At 47.5% G+C, this 27,584-nt stretch overlaps 1 protein-coding gene across 3 annotated transcripts in view; it reads right to left on the reverse strand.

Moving 5' to 3' along the window:
- Ptpn3 (protein tyrosine phosphatase non-receptor type 3) overlaps window positions 1–27,584 on the reverse strand; it is a 106,579-nt gene that overhangs the window by 59,948 nt on the left and 19,047 nt on the right. For all 3 annotated transcript variants that reach the window (XM_029539606.1, XM_021199682.2, XM_029539607.1), the window contains exons 2-7: window positions 18,038–18,192; window positions 12,893–13,000; window positions 12,776–12,818; window positions 10,382–10,460; window positions 5,949–5,993; window positions 3,306–3,358 (exon numbers count right to left, since the gene is read on the reverse strand). In XM_029539606.1, coding sequence (XP_029395466.1) covers window positions 3,306–3,358; window positions 5,949–5,993; window positions 10,382–10,460; window positions 12,776–12,818; window positions 12,893–13,000; window positions 18,038–18,175 — 466 coding nt within the window. In that variant the 5' untranslated portion in view covers window positions 18,176–18,192. The remainder of the gene's footprint in view (window positions 1–3,305; window positions 3,359–5,948; window positions 5,994–10,381; window positions 10,461–12,775; window positions 12,819–12,892; window positions 13,001–18,037; window positions 18,193–27,584) is intronic.

Below are 27,584 nucleotides of genomic sequence, written 5' to 3' on the forward strand. Positions count from 1 at the left end.
ATTAGGCTGCAGAGTTCCCTTCATCCTGAGGCTGGCACAGAATCTGCTCGTGGCAGAGGCTCAGGAACATTATAGAGTAGTTACGTATGTCCCAAACCTTCTTTTTTTTGTGTCTCATAAGCCCCTGACTAGCTAGCAGCAATCTTCAGCCACTGGGCTGGAAGTATTTTCTCTCTTGAACACTGTACTTCTTGTTCTAATAGGAAAGTGCTTAAGTTAGCAGATCGCCTATAGGTCTTAAATACGAGGTGACCATCTTGAAACAACCTGACAAAATGTACTTAGTATACATTCTGAGCCACTAATTTTATATCTAAGAATTAGTCCTATAAGAAATGTTAGCAGAGTATGCAAATATTTATTTATCAAAGCTAGAGGAATATAAATATATCTAAGAATCAGTCCTATAAGAAATGTATGTAGAAGCTGGGCGTGGTGGTGCACACCTTTAATCCCAGCACTTGGGAGGCAGAGGCAGGCAGATTTCTGAGTTCGAGGCCAGCCTGGTTTACAGAGTGAGTTCCAGGACAGCCAGGGCTACACAGAGAAACCCTGTCTCAAAAACAAAACAAAACAAAAAATGTATGCGGGGTATGCAAATACATGTATATTCATTTATCAAGGCTAGAGGAATATAAAGAACTTAGACTTCAAACCGTCTGTCTGACGACCCTGCACTTACTTTTTATGGTATGTGTCAGGGTCAGATGACAACTTTCAGGAGTCAGTTCTCTCCTTTCTGTGTGGGTTTTGTGACTGACCTCAGGCTGACAGGCTTTGTTGGCTGCAAGCGCTCTGACGCAAGGAGTCATTTCTCCCACCCTGTACACAACTTAACACAGTTTTCTTCTGGACTGGCACGAAAAGATGCCAAGAGTTAAGACTATGAGTGCTTCATACGGTGGTTCATGTTTTCGCCCCTACAGCCCTACAAAGCAGAACAGACACTTCCGGTCCTGCTCGCCACATGAGGCCTGGAAGGTCAAGCCAGGAGGATGAGAGGAAAAGCTAAGACTCAGAGAATATGGCTTCCATCCCGGTTCTCACCGACACGGCCAGCGTAGGTTCGGTATTAAGGGATTTTGGGCTATAGGCCACCTTCAAGCTCACTGTCTAATCTGAAGCAGCCATGTTGCATAAGGACTAGCCGCCTCCTTTCACAGGTAGGAAGCCCGAGGTTCAGCCAGGTTATATTACAGGAACAAATGAAGAGGGCGAGGTTAAACTGAGCACAGTTCTCTCCATCCTCAAGTTCTTGCCACTCAGCCCAGATGCTCCAGCAGTGAACATCCAGCCCTGGCTTCAGTGTGAGAAGGTCCTGCCTCTGTCACTCATCAGCCCAGAAGAGATGGGAGCCACAAATCTAGAGACTGATGAGGACACGCTGACATCTGGCTATGTATCACCGCTCTGTGTCACGACAGGGCAGACACCATCTTAATCACAGCAGCTGTGACTATAGTCTCAGAGCCTCACAAGACAGAGCCTATTGACTTTCCCTTCTAGGAGGAGGAGAATTGTTCCGGCCATTCATTCTTACTGCTCTATCTCTTTCTGAAGGTGCCAAGGTACACAGTAGGTGAAATGTTAGCTGAAGGGGGTGGTTCCATTTGTGCAGCTTGGGGAGGTCATTCATGTAGGGTGGGACTCTGGTCATGCAGCTCTTTTTGAAGTCAGCCACACTCATTTAAAGTAAAACCCTAGCAGCTCACTAGGCCAGACTTGGATGGAGTACTTTCTCTGATCTGTTGCTGGTGCCCTATCTCCTGGTTCATGTCTTCCCAGTGGATGCAACATGCGGCTGTGTCCCAGAGGGCAACCGTGTCTGAGATTTTTTTTTTGGTCACAAGAAGAGGAGGCTGGTGGGATGGAGCTGAGGCTGAGTGTGTCTTAGCAGTGAGGAGGCCTGCTGCATGCTTGACATCATGGGGTCACCCCACCATCCTCGTTCCTCCATTCTCTGGCTCCATGCAGTAGGCAGGTAAGCTGTGGGCCCACCAGGCTTGTTCTTCACCTCCTCTCTTGTTGCTGTCCTTGTTACTCAGGAAGGAAGTACAACTGGGGCCTCCTCAGTAGCCCGTGTGTGTGTGTGTGTGTGTGTGTGTGTGTGTGTGTGTGTGTGTCCTCCTCCTCCTCCTCCTCCTCCTCCTCCTCCTCCTCCTCCTCCTCTCCCTCTCCCTCTCTTTCCTGCCATTTTGCTTCTGAGATCACAGTAAGATGAGTAATTTGGCCTGCACCTGCTCTGAGACCTGACCATTTTGCTTTCTTAGTTACCTGCCATGCTGTGAGCTGAGACTTCTGGAAAGACAGAGGGGACTCCTCAGTCTTACGCTAAACTGTATGACTCTATACAACCAAGAGGGAGCTCTGGGCCCGCACCAAAGGGCTGATGAGTGGCAAAGTGGTAGTTCACCTTGCATGGCATCTGATACCAAGTATGCTTAATTATTAAGTTTTGCTGACAGGATGAAGAGATTTCTTGTGTAGTTTTAAAAAAAGTCTTGGCTGGAAAACTCCACCCAGACTTTCTATCCACTGTGGCACCTGTAGTTAAGTATGGCTTGTGCAATTGGAAAAGTGTGTAAATTGCAAAACCAAGACTGGATTTCAAAGATTTAGTTAAAAAGCAAAGCAAACACAACAGAACAACACCCCCCCAATAGCTCATTCATTTTTATGCTGATTATGATTATATATTAATATTTAAATGGGCTAAATAAAACTTTCAAATTATACACACACACACTTTTAAAGGAGGGTCTCATGTAGTCCAGGCTGGCTTTATGGAGCTGAGGATGACTTTGAACATGTGATCTTCTGTCACAGACCAGTGTATAACCCAATAGCTACACTGAAGCTCTGAATATAAATTGGTAAGCTCTCAGTAGCATTTTAGACAGGAATCAAGCAAGCAGCAGGAGTGCCTTCCAGCAAATTCCTTAACCTAGCCAGGGCTTGGTTTCCATGTTCAGAGGAGGTGAGGGATATAAATATTGTTCCACCGGGGTTTGTACGGAGACCAGATCCAAATACCTGGGCAGAGGCTGTGGAAAAAGCTGGTTGTATCTGTCTGCTGTTTCATAGCTCCCTAGAGGGAAATGCCACACCATTCCTTCCCCGGGCTCCACTGTCCATCTGATATCCCCAAGCAAGACAAGAGTGTGGCTCGGGTTAAAAGTCTTACTATTAAGACAACAAGAGATATATCTATACTGCATCCCAGCATCCTGAGGAAGAGATTCTTCAGCAAGCAGCCAGCGATAGGGTGGCGCAAATGAGTCTAGCCAGCCTCCCTCAGAACTTACATTGTACTGCATAGGACGCTAGAACCACCGCAGAGTTGAGAGGGCAGGTTAACCTGTCGGGAGAAAGAGGGATTGGCTAAGTCAGAAGAACCGCAGACACTCATAAGTCACAGATGGCCCGTGGCTTTCTTTTCTCCATTAACTGTTAATGAACGTGATTGAATCTTAAAGGCAACTCCCATACAGATCAATCTCGAGCAGCACTCGGAATACAGTAGCGAGTGTTTTGGAGATTTAAAAAAAAAATAAAAAATGTAACTTCTGGTTTGAAACGATAAGCATCACAAATACTAGGAAGTTAATGGTTTGGCATTGGACAGCCCGCTCAAATTTTGAGAGAAGAAGTGAGAAAACAGAATCTGAGATAAATCTGCAGCCTTCCGAGCTTTCTAATAAATAATAAAGATCTGAGACTTTGTGTAAGGCCCTGACTACGTCCCAGAGTCCTAGAGACTGGGTGACTCTTAGATACCTCCTCCCCGGAATGGTGATACCTTTTAAATGGAAAAAATAGGGAGGTGGGAGGAGGAATTCTGCATTTTAACATCTGTAATTCTGTAATTAAATTACTTAGCTCACTAACTACTGACTATTCCTAAACCTACCGCTCTTGCTGAGGTTGACAAGGTTCAACTGTCTCTGACTCCCTGTTATCCACTAACTTGGCCCGGGTTTGCTCTCGCTGCCAGCTAACCTCAGTCCTCCCAAACGCCTGTTCTCAGTGACGCTACCTATCTTTATTGCTCTCTTTTCTCCATTCATTCTTCATCCTGGCTCTGTGTTCTGCTCAAGCTCTGCCTGCTGGCAGACCTGGAGCAAGGGCCACTGCTGAATCCAAGAACCAGGCTGGGACAGGCTAGGGGCAGCGACTGGGAAAGTGAGCCCTCCTTACCAGTAACACTGAGACAATAAGATTTTAAAAGTGTCTTCCAGTCCCGTGGCAAGTCAAGAGAATTTGCCATTGGCATGGCAGCCCCAGCCGTTTCCCTGTCTGTCCACTGTACTCCCGCTGGTTCTGAAGGTACATCTGAAGGTAGCATTCCCTCTCTGAAGGCCCCTGATGTCCATGAGTAACTCTGTGTGGTCCTGCAGATGTCTGTGTCTCTCTGAATCTATGGATGGGCCCTAAGGTTTCTCATTATCTACCTGTTTTCAGCGACAACACCTTCAGGACAGGTGTGTGATAAACACAGGCTACCAGTCTCCTACTTAAGATGAGCTTCATTTAACATCTAGCCTTTGCTAGAGGATGGACAGCTGCATGGATTTGGAGGGAAGCCCTCGTGTGCCCAGGCACCATCCCTCCAGACAGATGTCTTATCACAACCTCCAGCCTGCTTTCATCCCACAGCTGCTCTCTTCCGTCTGGTGGGCATGAGACACACACCGGCAGTGGGCACAAGAAGCCCTTTCTCTCTGTTTTCCTGCAAGTCAACCGCACATAGTTTCCGGTTGGAATGGGGGAACCTTCTTGCTGTCCAGGGGAAATCTCTTTTCTCCACTAACCCTAAACCTGGCGTATCCCCAGCACCTCAGAGACTGTTCTAGGCCACATAGCAGCAGAGCTTCTGAAACCCTAGGCCAACTGTGACTCCCATTGCCCATATGGGTCTCCTTTGCCTCATGGGTTTCCCGACCCAGGTCATGAGTCAGAACTGCCGGCCTCCTTGTGACGCAGCAGGCCAATGGCCTCTGATGACCCTCTACAATAGAACTAAACTCACAGGAGGGAGTGGGGATGAGCAGAATTGAGGTAAATGGATCATTTTCCTGCTGCCATTTTTCCTCCACGGCTAAAACAAAAACAAAACAACAACAACAACAACAAAAAGGCTGGCAGGCAAGAGGGCTTAGTAAGTAAGTAAGGAGCTTGCTGCAAATGCCTTGGCAAATCAAGTTAAATCCCTAGAACCCATGTAAAGGTGCAAGGAGAGAACCAATTGCACAAATGTGTACTTTTGTACATACATGGGCACATACATATGCACATACATACTCATCCATTCTATCTCTAGAAACCCTGACTTGAAAAACCAAAAAAAAAAAAAAAGAAAAGAAAAGAAAAGGAAGAGAAGAGAAGAGAAGAGAAGAGAAGAGAAGAGAAGAGAAGAGAAGAGAAGAGAAGAGAAGAGACGAGACGAGACTAAGGATTTGGAAGACAGGATTTTGTGGGCTTGGAATCCTCTTTCTGGCCACTCTCAGATGCCTTCTAAGCACTGAAATGGTCTGGATACACCCAGTGTGCTGACTCACAAGCAGATGCTCATCTGAACACAATTCCTCCCAGAGAGAAGACAAATCCCTTAAGTCCCATGGTCTCAGAAGTGGCTCTAACTTACACCTATTCGCTAGGTGTAAGCTCACCTGAGCTGAGGCCTGTTTTACATTCAGAATCTTTTCTTCCCTTTTAAAGTTTCCCAAGTCTTTACCAGAAAGATCACTGTGTGCTTTGTATAAAACTGTAGTGAAGTGGAATAGAGTCTCTCCATCGTTAGCCTCTATAAACCAAGAGGGAGTTGAAACTAGCCTAACATACAGGCTTGGTTTAAACCGAATACTGTTGCCAGGAATGCGTGCTCATTAGATTAAAACCAGGAATCTGGCTAGTCTGACAGGAAAAGAATAATTCAAAATTCTCATTACCTTCCTTCGCAAACATCCATCTTCAGTTGTAAGAAATATAGATGCCTGGAAAACAAACATGTTCGTTAACAACTGCTCAGAATGTGGTAAGTGAGCAAGAAAAAAAAAAAAGCACACTTTTCAAAAACAGAGTATATGCAAATGCCATCTTGCCTATTTGCTAACTGCCTAGGTGTTCTGTCCTAGGGAGGGCTGAGGGGATATATGGGGTAGGAGCCAAGGGTGCCCCTCCACCCCCATGGGCTTTCAACTAGGCACAGGGACCCACAACATTCTGTACAAGCTGCACACACAGACACACACACACATACAGACACACACACACACACACACACACACACACACACACACACACATTGCTCTGTGAAACTGCTAAGAGGGGAGTGTGGGTCTGTGAAGACCACAGCTTGGCTGGAGTGTGACAGCAGCTGGGCTTTTTCCTGGAGCCTAAGAACCACTGGGGCTAGAGGGAAAGTATTAGTAGCGTAGTTACCAGGACCTGCAAGCATCAGAGCTGTCCTGGGGGGGGGGGCACAAACTATTCCAGGCCCCTGAGCCCTGCAGGCTGCATCTCTGTCCTGGGACAGAGAGAGGAAAAGGAGACGAGCATGAACAGCCCTGGTGGGGCCAAGAAGCGCCACGGAGAGGCATCAGCAGCCCTGGTGAGGCCAGGAAGCGCCATGGAGGCATTTATATTTAGGGACGCGGCACACATGTGACGCTTGGCTCCTACCTCCCACTCTTTTTTTAAAACCCAGATTCAAGCGGGATTGACATTCCAAGGTCTAGCCAAAGATGACAAAAGGGAAGCCTCCTGAAAACTAATACAGACGACGCAGAAGTGCCAGGGCGGGGGAGAGATCACTCTGTCAATTTAAACAAACCAGTCTCATTCCTGGGGGTTGACAAAGGTCACGGGGCTGGTTGTTTTGAGACCTCCTGTGTGCAGTCTGGGGGTGGCTGCCTGGTACTGTGACTCTCTTCCTCATGTCAGCCTCCCAGTGAATCTGTGAGGCTGTAACACCATCTCTATCTTAACTTATTAAAACTTCCATGATAAAGAACTTGCAAATTAAAAAAAAAAAAATCACACTACAAAATGAAGCAGGCCTCAAGAGTATACACCTCGATAAACTCTCTGCCTTCCTTTACCCTGGACAGATGTGAGACAAGAACAATCTCTGTGGGCTGCATAAGTCATTACTAAGCTTAGGATCTATGTCAACTCTGACACAATTATCACTTTGTATTGTGGCAGAGTTATGAAAGCTACCAACAGGAGAAACTTGTTTTGAACATCGGACACTGATGCTGGTATTATTCACAAGGGCTTGAGTGGTTAAACTTTTTGTCTACTTGACTGAATTTAGAATCACCATGGAAACACACCTCTGAATGTATCTGATGGCATTTCCAGAAGGCTTAAGTGAAGATGGAAGACCCACCCTCTGTCTGGGAGGCATAAACTCATGGACTGAGATCCCAGACCAAATAAAGGGAGGAAGTGGCCGGTCAGGAATTCATCTGTGCTTCTTAACCTTGGGTATGCTGTGATCAGCTGACACACACACACACACACACACACACACACACACACACACACACAGCCATGCCCTCTACCGTGAAGGCAGGTAGCCTCTAGAATTGTAAGCCAAGACCAGCCCTTCTTCCTTTAAGTAGCGTCTTGTTTAAAACTCTGGTCATAATAATGAAATACTTGTGCTAATTCATGTCCACTTGGTAGTGTGATCATCTTTTGCACCCAGGAGAACATAACCAGTTCTTTCTAGTTGGTTTCTATGTTTATCCAGGCTAACATTCAACCAGAATTAAATGTTCTCTCTTCCTGGAAGGACACTGGGAGAAAGAAGAGAGGGGCAGTGTTATACATGATGCACTGATCAAACCTGTGCTCTCACTGAGGGGCACAAATGAGACTGTGAACATTTGAGATCCTTCACCGAAGGCCACCTGGTGCTTTGCAGAGCAAACCCGAACCAACCCCACAGAATCATATGTGACAAAATGAGAATCACCAAATTCGTCCCAAACTTAGGAGGCTTTGTCATTTTCTTCAGGGAGCTCAAATTGTCATTAGAGATTGTCGGTATGTGGAACGCTGCTCAGAACAATCTAAATTTATCAGTAACAGCAGTTGTGGAGGCTCACAATAAACAGACATGGAAGTACCCTCGAGAAGGGAGAGCCATCACCAGGAGAGCTGTCTAACTTTAGAAATGTTTGACCCCCTTTGAGAGTATACTCCACCCAGATCCTGTGATGGCTGTCAGTAAGAATCACCTAGGAAGAAAGTCTCCACAGGGGTATTGTATACCTGGTTGGCCTGAGGGCATGTCTATGGGATAGCCTTAATTGAGTTAATTGATATGGAAAGACCCAGCCCATTGTGGGCTGCCCCATTCCCTAAGAAGGGAGGAAACTAAGCTGAACACAAGTAAGCAAGCTCGTGGATGCTGATGTGACCAACCACCTCACACTTCTCCCCTCGATGCTCCCTGGAGGCCGGTAGACACACTCCACAAGGTCTCAGCTTTTCTTTCTTTTCTCTCTCCCCCCCCCTCCTGCTCCNNGAACTCACTCTGTAGACCAGGCTGGCCTCGAACTCAGAAATCCGCCTGCCTCTGCCTCCCGAGTGCTGGGATTAAAGGCGTGCGCCACCGCGCCCGGCTCTCAGCTTCTTTTCTAAGGGGCGTAGAAGCTGATGGCCACGAAGAACTCTAAAGGGACCATGAGATGAGCCTGGCCCTGGGAGCATCTCCCTCAAGCCTTTCCACTTGAAAGCTTGAGTGTGCATAACCTGGGGCTCCAGCATCCCAGGGATGAGATAGGAAGGACTGTGACAACTGTGACCATACATGAACTGGAACTTCTTAAGGTAAAATCAACTTGGTGGGTCACAATGGTCACTTAAAAGCGCGGGGGTGTGCAACATGCATACATAATTCTTCAAAGGTATTCATCTTGATTTTTTTTTTTTTTTTTTGAGATAGGTTCCTGCTAGATTGCTTAGGCTGGCTTCAAACTCCTGTGCTCAAGGGATCCTCCAGTCTCTGCCTCCCCAGTAACAATCAGGTGTGTACCACTGTGTCTGGCCCTTCATGTCCTGTAAAGCATCCCTCAACCAGACTCTCCTTCATACTGTCAGGAAACCTCAGAGATGTAGTCATCATACTGACAGATGATGTCATCAGTTTTATGTAAATTAACTGATGACAGGATATGCTGGGTTGAGTGTCTCAACACTGCCCCTAGTCCAGAGCAATGTGGTGTGTGAGTGTGTGTGTGTGTGTGGGGGGGAGATGGGGGGTATGAAGGATGGAGGGAAGGCTCCAAAATGATTCAAACCAGCATGCACTCCACCGTGGCTTCCCAGTGAGCCACCTAGGCCTCCCTTATACAAACTTCACATTTACCAAAGTGATAAATGTAGTCCCACCCCAAGGCCTGCCTCTGTGGAGAAAAGCAATGCATACAGGGGCAGGAAAAACAGAATAATAAACCAGCAACTGGCCTTTAAACATATCAAAAACTAAAGTACATGTGTAATTGTCATTAAAAAAGAAGAAAGAAAAAATTGAGAGAACATTCTGTGTCTGAGCTAATGGAGTCTCTTTGATGAGATTTTCTGCCATTAAATGGGACTCAATAACCCAGAACGCCTTCTGCTTCTTCCCAGGGAGACAGTTTCCCTCCTAAAGAACTGCAAAGGGATACTAAGGGCTTGCGCCTGAGGCAGGGGAAGCGGTTGGCTGGGTCTCCCACCCCGAGGCAATGGCTTTCTCAGTGTACCCTTCCCATCCTGCACCCTCCAGTTTCCCCACCCAGAAAACTCACTTGCCAGGACCAACTAGAGTCAGCCCAGCCTGCAAGCCCTGCAGGGTAAACAGCTCCTATCAGAGCCTTCCTTCCCTTATCTGCCTCACAAACTTCCTATACCCGCTGATTCACCCAGCAGACAAGCCGGGTCCAGTCAGAACACGTTCTCCTTCCTTACCCCTGCAAACGGGGACCTGGTGGAAAGTTCTGGTTTCAGCTAAGCCTTGTCATCCCCAAGGGACTTCATTCCAGCCCCTCAGATTTCACACTCCGAGCCCCGTGGCTGACTGCTCTACTCCAAGCCTGCATCACAAGAACTGACTTAGCAACCTCAGTACACACAATGCTTACCAGAGGTGGGGGGGGGGGGCCCACATGCATTGTACCAGACTGGGGCTGAAGGAGGTAGGCCACAAACTGTAAACAAACCTGCCATTAAGATTTCAATCCAGTTTTTACTTGGATTTCAGGATGGTCGGAGGTGACACCCAATCAAGTTATTTGTCCACAGCCAGAAGACAAGGAGTACATTTTTAGCAGCTACTCATTTGCATATACTGGACAGAGAACACGGAGAGGAAAAGGTGATTGATTACCTGGTCTGCTCCTGCTGCAGTGTGTTGGGATCAGGTATAAAATATCTTACTCGAAAATGCAGGGTGCAGGGGAAACCTCCTACAACATTTTTCAAAAAAACAGATTAGGTTTTTCCCTTTAAACAACAAGAAAGTCCACGTTCACAGCTGCTAACTCTCTTTAAAGGAAGCTCTTATCACTCCACCACAAGCTTTCCATTAGAAAAGCCCCGACTTCCAATCCAGAGCCTTTAGCTGTTCAGGGGCCTCCATGTACACCCACTTCCGGCTGTATGTTTGCCTTAGGGCCCTGTTCAGACAACGATATCTGTATTAAGAATGTTTAAAAGTAGTCTTAAGTTAGCAGCTATACGTAAAACTCCCAAAGGTCTACAGCTTACATTGACATAGCGACTTAACGCTTTCCCAGCATTTCCATGAAGCCTCTAGAGACTTACTACTACCACGGGTACCTGCGGGCTGAGTGGTTTACAGATGGAGAAATGTAAACGGCTCTCTGGATTAGGTAGCCAATGACAAGACCAGAACATCTGGTAGCACTGAAGTTTCTGACTTGATTTTTTTTAAAAACAAACAAACAAACTGGAAACCATTTTTACAATTCTAGTTCAGAGCATATTAAAATAGTCACTGTGATCCTGAATGTTACACAAGTCACTCAGATATTACTCAGGCATCAACACCAAGTGCCAGTTTCCTTGTGTGGCTAAAACTGGCCGTGTGTCTGATACAAGATCAGACCAGCTAGGGTTAGGACAACAGAAGATCAAGACCTGTTGCCAAGACATGGGGAGACCTTTTGACTTCTTGGCTAACATGCCAAGGTCCTGTCTACTGGCTCACATAGCACTCTTCGGGCTCTCTGAAATCTAAGTCCTTCTGTGGGCTGCCCAGCTGCCTGGTCCTGCTCATCTTGCCTCCTGCCTTGTTCATTGTGGCTCTACACTTCCCCCCACACACCCCAAATCTCTTAGTTCCTTCCTTTGTCAGCTCTGGGCTGGTACCAAAAGAATCTTTAACGTAGATGTGTGCCTCTAGATACACACCTAGCTGCCAGTGGGAGGCGCTAACTCTGTAGGAAAGTATTTCCATTCCCTGTCTTTGTCTTACCTCCTCAGTCTCTCCCTTCCATCATTGTTACTTTGGTGTCTCAGGTATGGTCTCTGTGTTTTTCTTTTTTCTTCTGTGGATTCAGAGCTTGTATGTGTATGTGTGTGTGTGTGTGTGTGTGTGTGTACACACACGTGTGCAGAGTACTATCATAGAATTCCTCTTTTCTACAGCAGGGTTCAAATCTGGTTTGGACTGCAGTTCCCAGGCTCGGCAGAGTGCTTTGCTTTGGTCTGAGCAGTGGGGATGTGTCTGCTGCACGGACAAGCCAGAGAGAGGATGACATACAGTTGCCTCGTGTGACTTGCCATGTCCTGTGTGTCAAGCACCGTGAAGGGTGTGGAGCTGAGTGGAGCCGAACAGTCCTGAGAGACAGTGCAAGCGCCTCACTGTGAGAAGACAGCAAGAGTACCCAGCCAGCCATGAGGGGACAAAGAAATGAGAGGGAAGGAGAGAGCTGGCGGGAGGTATCTGAGGAGCCCCGAGGAATAGGAGATGGGCAGAGGGACAAGAAGAAGAGCAGCTACCACAGAGAGAGGAGATTAAAGGGTGGTTCAGAGTCCTGCAGACTGGTCAAGTTAGTCTGGGACATTAGGTGCACATGGGGCCGATGAGAGCCACGAGGAAAGGCAGGATGAGAAAGGCTGGCCAGAGGGAGTGGGCAAGGCTAGAGTAGCTGTCTCACTGGGAGCTGAGACCACAGGGGCCTGCCCACTCATGGTGGGCAAGATAGTATCTGTGCTGTGGGAGAGTATGAGGGCTTGTGTTGGTCTCCCTGTATGTGTGCAGGACTCCGCATGTGCACGTGGAGGCCACAGGCTGACGTCAGGTGTCGTCTTCCACTGCTTTCCACCTTCGTTTTCTGAGACAGGATCTCTTACTGAACCTGGGGCTCCTCCTTTGGCTCGACGGCCTGGCCGGCCAAGCTCAGGGATTCCTGTCTCTGTCTCCGGCGCTGGGATTCTGGGCATGCACCACAGTTCCCAGCCTCTTGTGTTGGTGCAGGTCCTTAAGCTTGTACAGCCAGCACTTTTACCAACTAAGACACCACCCCAGCCCTTTTAGGTCTCTGCTTCTTATACTGGGCTAAGAAAGACTATCCTTCATCCACCTGCTCCCTTAGAAAAATAATGGAAGCTCCCTTGTCGAGCTGCCTCCTCTCCCCTCACCTTCAAGGTTGCCCTGAAGCATCTTTCCCTGCCCCCACCGCCACCTTAAGTCCCCCATAAGGAGAAGACAGTTTGCTGTACACCCAGTGACCAAGCGAAGCAAGAGCGTACCCACCTTTCAGCTGCTTCCTGAGGGGTTTGCTTGCCTCGAGCCATCTCTGTTGAGTGAGAAAAATAAGCTATGAAACCAACCCAAGCAGGGAAGCAACACTTCCTACATGTAAGCACTTACAGGGGAGTCCACTGGGTCGTCGCCATGTTGCAAGCCGAAGTATTCCTTCTCTGTCACGCCCAGGTGGCCATAGGCCATATCCAGAAGCGACTGGCCCAAATCTTGTTTCTAGATCAAAACCGTCAAGAATTAAAACGAACCAAGAAATAGAAGTAACCATTTTTTTTTTTAACAGTAGGCAAAGAAAAAGTAAACCTTTCTGAGATTTTTAAGAATAAATACTTCCCACAGAAACAAAAGCATTAATAAATTTCAAGTTACAAGGCTGAAAGGAAGGATGCAGAAGTCGGGTTAAGACAAACTACACTGAGATGTTTTCAGACACTCTGGATTTAAGGGACTGAGGAGAAAGGTCGGTAGACTCTTTGCCTCACAAGCGTGAGAACCTGTGTGTATACAGGGGAAGACACAACCCTGGAACTTGCTGGCCAAGCAATCTAGCTAAATAAATATAGACGCTCCAGGTTCAGTGAGATCATGTCTCAAAAAACTATGGCAGGGGGCTAGAGATGACTCTGTTGTTGAATGCTTTCGGAGTGCAGAAGATTGAAGTTCCGTTCCCAGCACCTAAGCTGAGTAGCTCACAACACTTACAACACCAGCTGGAGTGTGTGTGTGTGTGTGTGTGTGTGTGTGTGTGTGTGTGTATGGTGCTAATGGCCTCTTCTGGCCACTGATTGCATGTACACTATAAACACAGACACAAAAATAAAAATATATCTTAGTTGTGGTGCACATTTTCAATCCCTGAACTCAGGAGGCAGGGGCAGGCAGATCTCGATGAATCTGAAGCCAGCCTGGTCTACATAGAGAGTTCAGACCAACTATGGCTACACAGTGAGACTCTGTCTCAAATAAGTAAATAGATTAGATAGATAGGTGATAGATGGGTAGATAATAGGTAAATAGACAGACAGACAGACAGGCAGGCAGAATGTTGAAAAAAATAAAGAATAATGAAGATATCCAATATTGGCCTCTGGCCAGCCTGGCCAACTCATGAAGCTCCAGGCCAATGAAAGACTGATGGTTTCTGGGAAATAATATTGTAGGTTGTCTTCTGGCCTGCACACAGACACACACACACACAAGCACACACACATGAGCACGCACACAGACACACACACATATGCGCGCGCATGCACGCACACAGACATACACACGCAGACACACAGACATACACACACACACATACACGAGCACGCACACAGACACACACACAGACACGCACACGCACACAGACATACACACACACACACAANACACACACATACACACAAACACAAACATGCGCGCGTGCAGCTTAACTTAGCTTTCGTAGGTTGCCTGCATCCCTTAGCTGAGGTTCTCTAGTGACTTCTAAGGAAAACTCACACATTACACAGCAAACACGCCATGACCTGCTGCGGATTACCCCCAGCAAACGCTAATCCCAGGTCAGCTCCTGTTGGCTGCTGGGGGCCCAGCTGCAGCTCCTGCCCCCGGAGGAACCCAGAGAGTGTGCATGGAGGAAAACTCTACTAACAGCTAAAAATACTCGAACGCCATCCAAAATACCCTCAAAGTGACTTGGCCTGTGTCCCCCTGTGGGATTATCTGCCCTGCTGCTTCTCGTCATCTGAAGTGAGAAGCCGGTGGGGACATTTAGCCACACTTCACTCCAGAGCGGGACTCGGCGGCCTGCACCGGTGTTTACGGGGCAGCCCTGTGTGGGCGCTGGGACAGTACCACAGGAAGCACCTATTTCCTTGCTTGGCTGCAGGAGGGGTGACTAACATGGAGTGTTAAATGCTGTCAAGTGCTTTGAACCGGTCAAGGCACGGTAGATAGATTTCTTAGAGGACACAGCACGGACAGTGGGGTCCACCTGGGGACAGGGATAAGGAACCCCTTTGTGTTTAGTGGGGCAACAGGGTGGAGTGTCACCCCTCCCATCATTCTAGTCCCCACCCAGTCTGAAGCTGGCCGCACCAACGAAAGACAGCTGGGGACGGTGTGAGACAGGACACACACAAAACGGGCCCGGAGCACTTGGGGGACTTCAGATTCTGTTTTCAGAGGTCGACCTCCCAGGGATGCTTTGAACCCAACCCATTCAACTCAGGACAATGCAAGTCAGAAATAGACAGTTATAGAAGAGGCTCCTCCTGAGAGCTTCTGAGAGCAGATGATGCGCAGAAAGTGGGTCGCAGAGACCAGGGCGGGGAGAACAAGGTAACATGCGGACACTCCTGCGGCAGTGGCTTCCTCGTGACTTAATGGGGTCTTCTCTGTTGTGTGTGAACTCGGTCATTTTCAGAACGCACCACCTGTCCATCCTGAAGGCCTCTGGACCTGCCACCATCCGTCACAAGAGAGTCTTCACGGGTTTTTAAAAAGCAATACAGCCCACCCATTCCCCCAAGTAACTAGATGTGTATGTGTGTGTGTGTGTGTGTGTGTGTGTGTGTGTGTGTGTGTGTAGGCCAAAGGTTGATGCTGGGATATCTTCGATCACATCTCACCTCATTTTGGAGACAGAATTTCTCACTGAACCTGAAGTTTACAGTTTCAGACAGACTGGTTGCTCAGAGCCCGAGGGTTCTTCCCGTCCCAGCCCCAGTGCAGGGTAACAGCCACGTGCACCATCAGCCACTTTTTACGCCTGGGCTAAGGACCTGAACACCTTATGCTTTCAAAGCGAGCACTCACCTACCCACTGAGCCATCTCTCCGGCACACGGGACAATCTCCTGGTGCACCAGCGCTATCTTCTCACTTAGTGTAACTATTATTTATATGTTTTGGGTTATCATTTATGTAACTTTGACTTAGTGTAACTATTACTTACATGTTTTGGGTTATCATTTATGTAACTTTGACTTATATCATCAGTGACTGTAATTTATTGAACACCTGGCAAAGTAGCCCAACATCGGCCTTGCCACCGAAGGCCCCGGCACTTCGAGGCGACATGCCTGGCACACCCGCACCGTCAACCAGTAGCTGCATGATCCCCTGACTTGGAGTCAACGGCCGCAACACCAAGCCCTTTGTTCTTGCTGGACTGAGCCTCATCTCTGAGCCAGAGAAACACTCAGGTGTCAGTTCTGTTCACTTCTAGTTCCCAAAGGAATTAAAAGAGAGTCCCACGTGCAGTGATGCACACCTTGCATCCCCAACATCCTGGAGGCTGAGGCAGGTGGATCTCTGTGAGTTTGAGGCCAGCCTGGTCTACGGATCAAATTCCAGGCCAGCAGCGGATAAATATACAGTGAGACTGTAAATAAATAAATAAATAAATAAATAAATAAATAAATAAATAAAGTGGGGGAAGGGAAATACAGAGAGGACAAACTAGAGCAGGAAAACATAACAGAGAGAGCCCTGCCAGCAGGTCCATGTGGCTCTGTCTTCCAGGGACCGACTTCTAGCCCAGCTCTCAAGACTGTTCTGCCCACCACCAGAGTTTCTCTCAGGGACTGCTATGGTAGGTCTGTCAGCCCTCTTCCTCTCTGGCTACTTCAGACTGAGTGACCCTTGAGTCACGTCATGTCAGGCTGCGAGTCAGAGCTCTCTACATTACCCCGGGTAGAAGCCAGCATGCCCGGGCTCCAGCCGGCCTCTCACCCCATCCCTACCTGGAACCTCTCAGACTTCACTCATCTCCGGCTCTCTTCCCCCCGGGGGCTCAGGCCATTCCCCGTGAACTGGCCTTTCTCCATGTGGAGCTCAAGGCTTGTCAGTCTTGGTGGCGGGTAACCTTCACTCCCTGAGCTATCTTGCCCTTCTCTTTCTTGAGAACAGTAAGTGTTAGCTCGTCTTCAGAAGAGCAGAACATGGCCTTAGAGACGGGTCGAGAAGAGAGCCGGGCAGTGGGGAGGAAGGCTGGGAAAGGAGCCTCTGCTAATCGCCGCCACTGTCTGCACCCCTGGGTCCTGTGTGCCCACCGAGAACATTCTCACCTCCGCCGTACAGGGCGGCTCCCCTGGCCATGATTTAGAAGAACTGGAAATTGTCTTTCGCCTGAACAGAGATGACTAATGGTGGTGAGAAGACAGAGACAGAAACAGGGGGGTTGGAGGAGGGAAGGAGAGAAAGAAGGAGAGAGAAAGGGAAGCCGGGAGGTGACTGGGTAACACCCCACAAGGCTGGTAGTACAAGTCTTTAACCCTAGCTCTTAGCAAGCAGACGCAGACAGTTCTCTGTGATTTCTAGGGCTATATAGTGAGTTCAGGCCAGCCAGGACTACGCAGTGAGTCCCTGTGGAAGGAGAAGGCAGGGTAAGATAACAGTAGCAGCTACAGCAGGGGTCTGTCAGTTTTCATTAAGGTTTAAGTGTTATGGCCTTTTCTGGTCATCCCTCCCCAATTTTGTTTGTTTATCTGAGGCCCAGGCTGGCCTCGAACTTCTACTCCTCCGGAGTCTACCTCCCAAGTGCCGAATCACAGGCCTTTACCATCACATCCAGCCTGGCTCCTCTACCGCCGTTCTCTTTCTTGGCACATAAAACTGGGGCACAGGTGACTTGGGGCTGGAGTTGATGCCATCAGGACTGAGAGACACAAGAAGTCCCCGGGCATGGGTGGTGGCTGGGTGCGGAGCCAGCCGAGGCAGCTGCCGGCCGTCCTTGCCTCTCATAGCTGCTTACATGAAGATCTGAGATCAAGGGCTCTGAGAAGGAGCCAGGCAGGACCTTTAGGATTCCTGCCACCCACGAGGCTAATCATCTCACAGAGCACAGCTGCGTGCCCAGTGCTATGCCAGGACACCCGGCCTGTCCTCATGGGGCTCACACTTTAGTAGGACACTTATATCCTAGGTTGCTTTTTTTTTTTTTTTACTATTTTTAAAAACACAAAGTCACATGGGCTTGAATAAATCATGTATAGAACATAGTCGTCCAAGGACCAGCTCTGCCTAGGGGACTGTTTGGGGAGGGGAATAACATCCCAGAGACATCCACCTTGGAAGACACCAACAGATTCACATTCTTAAGAAGAGACTGAAGCACAAGTCCCATGCCCAGCCCTATGTCCCTGTACCAGTTCTGAAATCTCAAGCTTTCCTTTGTTAGCTAACCTTTTTTTTTTTTCGTTTTGTAAACCAAGAACTTAAAACTATCTAAGAGGATTTAGGCAGAAAGAAAAAATTATGGAGAACTTACATTAACTTTAAAGGTCTGTACCAAGCCATCTAAAAACCGTATGCTGCAGATGACCTCAGATCGAGTTTTCTCTTTGGGCAATTCGGAGGTTCGGGTATTATTAATTCTTCCACCCAACGCACGTAACCGGGAGGTCATAACGGCCGCCGAGTAACCTGCAAGACGAGACACCTGTCAGAGGTTTCCAGGCATGCGATCAGGCCCTACCCAGCCCCTCACAGGTTGGCCTGGATCCTCACAGCATCAGCCGCAGAACCTGTAGGTAGAGAACAGGCTAACAAAGCCATCTTTGCATTTCATTTTTGACTTCTGAGGTGTGCTAAGCTGGTGTTTCTCAACCTGTGGGTTGTGGCCTCTTTGGGGAAGGTGTCAAACAACCTGTTCACAGGGGTTACCAAAGTCCACTGGAAAACATAGAGGCTTACATTATGATTCACGACAGTAGCAAAATTAAGTTAGGAGGTAGCGATGAAAATAATTTTATGGTTTGGGGTCATCACGACATGAGGAACTATGTACATGGGTCAGTCACAGCATCAGGAAGGTTGAGAACCACTGCTAAGCAGAATCTGTTGTTCAAAGATGTAATGCCATGTTAGGTCAAGGAAATACATACGTGGCTTATTTATCTGTTTGTCCTGTTATCTCCAAGGCAGTACCTTCTAATTTCCCAGAGGACAATCCCTACCTTAGGTATTTGTAAGTTTGGCAAAACTAAGCATGAAAGAAATATGATGAAAAACACACAAAAGCTGGTTAATAAGTTATGTTATATTAAAATTAAGAACTACTTCTTTGTAAAAACAATTTTTTTTTTTTTGGTTTTTCGAGACAGGGTTTGTAAAAACTATTTTTTAAAAAGATTTATTTCATTTTGGCTGGCAAGATGGCTCAGCGGTTAGGAGCACATACAGCTCCTGCAGAGGACCAAAGTTCTACTCCCAGCACCTACATCAGGTAGCTCACAACTGCTTGTTAACACCAGCTCAGGTGGAACCAATGCCCTGCCCTCTTGCGGCAGGAGAAATGAATCCTCGCTGTGTGCATAGCAGGGTTTTCTTTAACGCTACTTTAATGTTTAAGGAGCCAGACACAATGGATTACCTACAGCACAATTCCAGGTACTGAAAGTTTAAGACAGGCTAGTGGCTGCTTCTGGATGGTCCTGAATGCTTTTGTATGTGCGCAGGAGAGGTCAACAGAGGTCGCTGCTGTGTAACTTCTCTCCACGTTGTTTAGATTGTGTGTGCTTGTGTGTGCCTGAGGAGGCTAGAGGACAACTTGCAGGAGGCAGGTGGCTCCTTCTCCCACGTGGGTGGGTCCCAGGGATCGAACTCAGATTGTCAGTCTTGTGGGCAGACGCTCTGGCCTGCTGTGCCGCCTCGCCAACACCTACCCTCCGTCTTTAGCTGGTTTTGCTAGAGAGCTCAATAGTGGGACGGCAGAATAAAGAGATTCACAACTGAACACACAGGCCGCAGCATCCTGTGGATGTGCTCAGGGAGAACTAAGCGGTTTGGAGGAAGAGCAAATGCGGATGAAGGCTGTAGGAGGGCACGCCTCCCCCTCCCCCATGCTGTGCTCCCTGCTTTCTGACCATTCTACACACACCACTCCCTGGGGGAAGCCTTCCAGCATCTCTCAGCCAATGTGTTAGACTCTCAACTGTGCTCACTGTAATTCTGCACTTAAAAAGTCATGGTGTGGGTTTCTAGCTGCACTTCCTACTACAAACCAGCTCCGTGAGGACAGGTCGAAGGTCGGGTGCTACTTTGGCTCACTGGGTCTCTGACACTCAGCACTGATGGGCATTGGTTAAGTACGTTAAGTAAACCAATAAATGCATGGAGGATGAAGCATCTCCTAGTCTTCCAGGGGATGCTCCTAGTCTTCCAGGGTCCATCTGCTCTGGGGGACCAAGGCAGAGACACCCAGAGAGATAGCACCAGATACCAGGGCAGGGTCAGATGTAAAGACCTAGGCAAGTGGGAAGAGAGAGGTGTCGTTCACCTGTGGGAAGGAGGGCAGAGCAGACCAGAGACTGAGAAAAAAAAAAAAAAAAATCAAACTTCTGGGATAGAAGGACCACAAAAGACTAAATACAGAAGATGACAGAAGCTGTGCTTTGAGTTCCTAGCATAATAAAAAAATTTTTCCTGGATACTGATAGTACAAAAAAAAAAAAAAAAAAAAAAAAAAAAAAAAAAAACCACCACACACACACACACACACACACACAAAATCACAGAAATTTCCACCCACTCACCCACCACCTCCACCATGCCCTTTTCAATAAAAATGTCACTGGAATCAGGGATGCATTTTTCTGAGTAATACAAAAAGTTATCAAGAGACAACAAATGTATTCCCAAATGCTTTATCCCACACGCAACTAAAAATGTCAGCTCTGTTGCTTGCTTCTTCTTTAAGAATCCCAGGTGGACGGTGTTCTTTTAAGATACAGTAGCATAGTTATGAAGTACATTATTAATGGGCAGCGGCCCTCGGAGCTTCTGTGGGAACTCCTGTAGATGATTCAGTGCCCTGGGCCTTTGGGAACCCCTCAAAGGGCAGTCTGGGAGCTGAGGTCGCTGAGGTCCAGACAGTGTCTCTTCCCACGGCTGGCTTTGGAACACAGGTCTGCAGGGCAGGTAAGTATGTATCCTCACACAGACCCTGAACAGAAAACCAACAAGGTCTCCAAGGAGGAAGGCGGGAAGGAAAGCAAGAGCAGCCGGCATGCCAACCACAGGCAGGGCTTTGCGAAGCCATTGCCCCCAGGCAACCTCTTATTCCTGTGCTAGCTAGCATCAGGGATCCTAGCCCTGAAAACTGAACCATGGTTGGTGATGCTCCCCAGCATGGCCAGGGTATATTCAGGGAGACATTTCCCTCCTCCCTCATTGTCACATGAAGGCCTTGGAACCTAAGGACAGTGTCGTTCAAAGTTGTTTCATGAAAACTGCAGAATATTCTTCCGGCAATTGTCCCTAAAATAAACCCTGATAAGAGCTTGCTTGACATCGATGCTAAACTACATATTATCGAGCCAGGAGGTGTTTCCAGATTGTCTTGAAATTGTATCTTAAACAATCTGGCTGGACAATAGATGCTGACTAATTGCCCTGTTTCCTGTACCGAAGCAATTGGGGAACTCGGGGTTTCTATGGCTTCCTTTATAAGCCTCTTAATTCCAAACAAAGCCAAAACCCAAACAGGAACACATTGGCCGCAGAAACCACGGACATCACAGCTGCAGAGGGAGCCACTGACATCATGGGAGCTGAGCCTATTTGCACGGTGTTTCCAATCAAAGAGCTCTGGGGTTGCTGGAACACTGGCTGTGGGTTCTACTGTGATTCAGATCTTAATCAAAGACGATATTCTGAAAACACAGAAAAAGCATGATCTCATTATGCACACAGCTGGGGCTCAGTAAATACTGCTGAGTTACAGATGGAATACATAGGTGCCTAGCATGGACATGGAGTAGACATGCACTCCATGTGCATGTAGGCACTGTTTATTTATTACCATTGAGGTGGGGTCTCATGTAGCCAAGGCTGGTGTTTTATTTACTACATAGCTGAGGCTGGGCGTTATCCTCCTGCCTCGACCTCCCATGTGCTAGGATGACAGGTATATGCAACCATGCCTGAATACAAGGCTCTTAATCAATGCTAAGCTTCTGATGATAACAGGAACTGACTATAGAATCCAGATTTTGTAAGGCTATCTTAATGACAAAAATCTCACACATTTATAAAGACTTCATTTCTATAATGTTATCCCTTTTAAAGCTATTCCCTGGTGTTCAAAGGCAGTTGCTACTATAGCTGTTATATGCCTCTGGAAAGAGAAAGAAAGAAATTAGGCCTTTAACTTGAGAATCCACGTTTCAGGGCCCAGGGATGGAGCTCAGTTGATGGAGTTGCTCAGTTTGTGTAGCAGGTCTAGGGACCAGGGTTTGATCTCCAGCCCTGTATAAACCGGGAAACATCCACCTGTTTTAACCCCAGCCCCTCAGGAGTAGGTGGAGGCAGGGACAGCAGAAACTTAAGGTCATAAGACTTTCAGAAAAAGACAAATGGATATTGATTCCATTTAATTTAATTTCTTTGAGACAGGGTCATATGTAACCTAGGCTGGCCTAGAAGCATCTATGTGGTAGAGGATAGACTTGAAAATCTTGGTGCTATTAGATGCCAAGATCACAGGCACGCCTCACCACAAGCAGATCTTAAAGAAAACAGTCTGGATTTATAAACTAATGTGTGAGTATTCGGTAAGTGAACCGTGGGTGAACCTCGTGACTAGAGCCAACCCAGGTAATCACATTCAGGCTGACCTTGCCAATACTGCCATCTAGTGTCCAGGAGTGGAAAGCACTTGCCTCCAACCGTAGGGATTTAGCGGGGAGACACAGGTTGGCTGGGTTCTTGTTTACCGTGCAATCAATCACTCCCTGGGTGTGTAACAATTTCTCTGCGCTCAGCTTCTTTGTCCTAATCCTTCCTCCCTGCTGGGCTGAAGAAAGCTCTCTTCCTTCCTCTTTTTTCTTTCTAATTCTGAGCATCAACAGATGATGGATCTGCTGGACAGGGAGATTTCTAGCACAGAAAGGAACACAGCGTCCCCGGGAAGCGATGACTCACCAAATCAATTGCAATTCTCATCAATTATCAATATTTAATGGATGGGACATAGAGGGTTATTTGGCTGCTGAGAGAGTATCAGTAGTGCCTCTTTTTTTTTTTTTTTTTTTACTGGGATCATGGAAGCTGGGCTGCATTTTTTAACAATTTAGTCCTGGTGCAGGAGGGGAGGGGTGGGGGTGAGGGAAATCAACCAGGCCCTTAACAATCATGTCACATGCTTTATGATTCTCCCAGAAAAAAAAATAAAAATAAACCAGTTCTTCCACCACTGCCTCCGCCTGACAGGCAATGCCCCCAGGCATTGGTTTGGAACCAGGTTAAGGTGCCCTTACATTCTAAGGGAAGTGAGAATGCCTTCTACAGATAAAACTTTACAGGAGTAGGGAGATGAGTTTGTGGATAAGGCACTCAGCATCTAGCATGAGGACTGGCGTTTGGGAGTTCGGATCCCAGCACCTACATAAAACCCAGGCAACACGGCCATCTGTGACCCCAGCTTTTAGGAGCCAGAGGCAAGCCGGCTCTCTGGACGGGGAAAGTCTACAAGCTCCTGGGTGAGTGAGAGGAGGTATCACATGGGTACAGACACACGCTTACATGTAATTTAAAAAATAAGAGGGAACCAGGTGTGAGAGCTTATCCCTTAATCCCAGCACTCCTAAAACAAAAGGAGGTGGGTTGCCTGCAGGTGCTTGTGAAACACACACACACACACACACACACACACACGTCCAAGTGTACAGACTCCAAGGTTTGCTCTCAAGCACGTGCTACAGGTCTGATTATCATTTTACCTCTACATATTTTAGCACTGATCTCCCAAGACCACGTTTGTTTATTTCAAAATCACAGTGAAACTACAGCACTCAAGAAAGCAAACACTGACCAAGCGTTTATCTTAGAGCTGATAGTAAAATTTTACAAATTATTCAGGTCCTTCCTTTCCTCCTGTCCCAGGATGCAATCTGAAACCACGCTGATGTTACTGTCAGAGAGAAGACATGCCTTAACAAGCCCCCTACCCTAAGACACCGATACAGGCAACCTGAGAGCCCCACACTGGGAACCTGTCAACCACAGCCTCCAGCATTTCTGGTTCTGCCCATCTGTGCCTAGAACCAGGGTCTTGGGGGCCAGAGTGCTGTCAGTTTCTGAGCCTATGCTACACGTTGCTTCCCAGAGCTACATAGCTCAGCAGCTGCCCCATAACCGGATGGACTGAGTGCTTCCTACCTCATGGTTGATGAAGCGACAGATTTTCCTGTCTATAGGTCAGTGCTGGGATCAGCCCAGAGGTCAAACAGAGAAAGTTCAAAAGTGCTCTGTCACCTTGCGATTACATAACCAGGTGTCCTGGCTTGTTCCCTCAGAGTTGGTGTCACCGGACCCCAAATTCTCATCACTCTGTAACACCTGAGAATAAATAAAGACCAGGCAGGGTACAAGCACAGACTGGATCCCTCTCAGACACATGTGGAAGGAGTGCATGGGGAGGGGGTTACATTGTGTATGATTTACTAGGCTTGCCAAATGCTTTAAAGTTCAATTCAGCCACATGAATTAAAAATGAGTGGTTTGGGGCTGGAGAGATGGTCCAGCGGTTAAGGGCCCTGACTGCTGCTCTTCCAGAGGTCCTGAGTTCAATTCCCAGCAACCACATGGTGGCTCAGAACCATCTGTATCTGATGGCCTCTTCTGGAGTGTCTGAGGACAGTGACAGTGTTCTCACATACATTAAATAAATAAATACATAAATAAATCTTTAAAAAAGAGGAAGAGAAAAAGATGAGCAGTTTTAGTTTTTCCTTGTAAAATAGCCACATATGTTCGCATCAACGCGGTTTCGTTTGATCAATTTTAATTATGTGCAGTTGGTACCAAAATTCTGAAGTGGCACATGGAATCTCATCTTTTCCCTCGTGGCTGTGACTCTCACAAACTGGCCAACGCTATCGGCCACCACTGTCCTTTCCTTTTCATGGCTTTCTGAATTTCTTAAAATACAACCCTGCACATCTTCAAAGGTTAATGTTGGTTTCCATTGTTCACAGTACCGAACACTTGGTAAAGTAAGGTACATGCTGCCCCAGCATTCAGGAAGCAGAAGTGGGAGAGGAAGCTACATGGTTCTTGTCTCAAAGAATAAGGTGGGGGGAGGGAATGACAAGAGTCCAACACCAACTTTGGGCCTGTATGGGCACACATACCCTCCCCCCACACACACACACCTACTAGGTTAGCAAAACAAGCCTGTTCATTAAAACAAGGCATCATCATATTTATTGCTAAATTAATGTTAAAATCCACTTAAAAAAACTATCAAGCTTATATACCAAAAACAAAAACAAAAATAAAAACAACAACAACAAAAAAACCCTAGGGGCTGGAGGAGACAGCGCAGAGAGGGTAAGATAGCTGCTCTTCCAGAGGACCCTGGTTCAATTCCCAGCACCCACATGGCGGCTCACAACTGTCTGTAACTCCAGTTCCTGGGGAATCTGATACCCTCACACAGACATACAAGAAACACACACACACACACACACACACACACACACAAAAGCTTAAAGCCTGCTAACCAATGATAATCACAAATGGTGTAAAAACAAAACTTTTTTTTGAAACTTACATATGCATTTACAAAATGGATACTTTTCATCAGAAGTGCGCTTAAGAATAAGCAGTCATGACTTTCACAAAACTCCATCATCTTCTCTTGCACCACCAATCGTCATGTTTCAGGACTACAACTGCAGAATCAGCTCATTTGTTCCCTGGCCTTTCATTTGTTCAGAGAGGGGACCTCCCAAAGAAGTCCCTGAACCCCCAAAGCAGTGCTGAGGTCATCTGTCCAGTCAATTCAACCCAAACCAAAACCTGCAGTTAGCTCCCTTGTTCCCAGATGACTTCAAAATGTCAGAATAGTTTTCTTATTCTGAGCCCAGGGTCTATCTTTAGTTTTTATTTATAGTTTGGACGCCGTGACACCGTCAAAGCTAACAAAATAAAAAAGTTAGCCTGGACACCGGGAGGTTAAGAGGAGGCTTAAGCTCCCCTCCTCAGAGCGCAGGATGGAAAGCAGGCTGAAGCCGCAGGCGGTGGAGAGGTGGCCTATAAACTTTATAGTAAAAAGCGAAATAGGTTCTAGCCCTGCGGGCCTCAGCTACCTTCAATACATCTGCCTGGGGCAAGAGGAAGCCAGGCCAGCACAGGAGGGTGGCAGCCCTGTGTAGGTATGAGAAGCCTTTTTCCTGGGGTTATCACATAAGGCAAAGGCAACCAAAACTACGCAGGTCCCAAGTCCCCCTCGGGCGACTCCTCCCCAGCTGATACCTACTGGGGGGGGGGGGCTGTTGAAGACAAGAGTTTTGTTAGTTATTTTAAAGTTTGGGAGGATGTTAACAAGCCTTCAAGCAATCCCCAAATTCCGGCCTTCTACGAGGGTATTTTCAGTAGCCCCACCCCCCTGCCCCAGGACTTGTAGATCTTGTTTATAATTACTTTTGACTTCCTTTGTTACTCCTTTGGCAAAGGAGTTCTGGGCCATTGATTCAATATTCATTTACTCGGCCAAGCCAGGAAGTGGCCAGCGGGTGGGGGAAGGTAGAGACGCGGGGAACCTGGCTTCCATGGGATGTGAAGGAAGCTCCAGGGGACAGGAGGCTGAGACCTTCCAGGGTGAGGTTGGTGACAGGACCAGCTCGGCAAAGACTCCACACCCATGCACGGGACCTCAGTGAGAGGTCAGCAGGGGAAGTTCAGGGAGGTTTTATGAGCTCCAGGGCAACCAGAGGGGCCGGAGGGATAGCTGATAGCTTAGAGAGCGCCTAGGGAGGGTAAGGCCAGGTACATAAAAGAGGAATCAGGACACGGTGAGAGGTTTAGCATCTGGAGGTGGGAGGGGTGGGAACTCTGATGTAATCTCGTTAGTGGAGGTTAACCTCAGCAGTCGCTTACTTTTTTCTAAGAGTTATTTAGAAAAGAGCAGCCATCCCCGCTTCCCAAGGCCAGCTTTGAGATCAGCAGAGAATATGAACTCCAATTAGCCATTTTCACTCGACTGATTCTTTTTAAGCCAATGGTTAAACAGGTGACGTGAACGGGTGGGTTCGGGACCTGGGAGGTGGCTCAGTGGGTACATCTTTTCCATGTGAGAGTAAGATCCGGAGTTTGAATGCCATGTTATGCCCACACCTTCTGTGAAGGCTCCCAGAGCTCCTGTGGGGAGATGGGAGGCAGAGACAGAATTCCCAGAGGCTCACGGGCCAGTTCACCTGGCATACGGTACAAAGAAGTGGAATGCAGAAGAGAGACCCCCCGATCACCAACACGGAAGGATGCCAAACGTCAACAACACCCATGTTTTATTTTCTGACCTCCATAAACATGTAGCGACCCTCACGCGGGCACACACCGCGCTTACTCAAACAACAAAAGGAAGAAAAGGAAACAGACTTCTGCTCAACAGAAGAAAGAGCCTGAGGTGAAGGCTGCATAAACATGGAAGATGCTGAGCTCTCTCGGCTGAAAGACTGGGGAGCTCTGAGGAACTTGGTGGCGCAAGGTGGGAGGTTCTTAGCTGACCAAACCCCATTACTGTAGGTAAATAAAGGAACTCACATTGAAAAAGCTACTGGAGAGTATGAAAAATGAGCTTTAGGCTTTGGGGACCAAAATTATATCATGACTTCTGCTTTGAAAGTGCCCAGGGTATATTTCTGCTTATAGAAGCCGTATTCAACTGTAGTACTGTTCAGATTCTATCTCCTTACATAGGCTTGCACGGATGCCTGACTCTTGAAAGTTTTTAAATGGTCCATCAGAGGTGTAAGAGTACTATTTAAAGAGAGCGAAGCATCATGAAAGGCTTAAAAAAAAAGTGAGAACGG

This window comes from Mus pahari, chromosome 6 (assembly GCF_900095145.1).
Source record: "Mus pahari chromosome 6, PAHARI_EIJ_v1.1, whole genome shotgun sequence".
Lineage (NCBI taxonomy): Eukaryota > Metazoa > Chordata > Mammalia > Rodentia > Muridae > Mus > Mus pahari.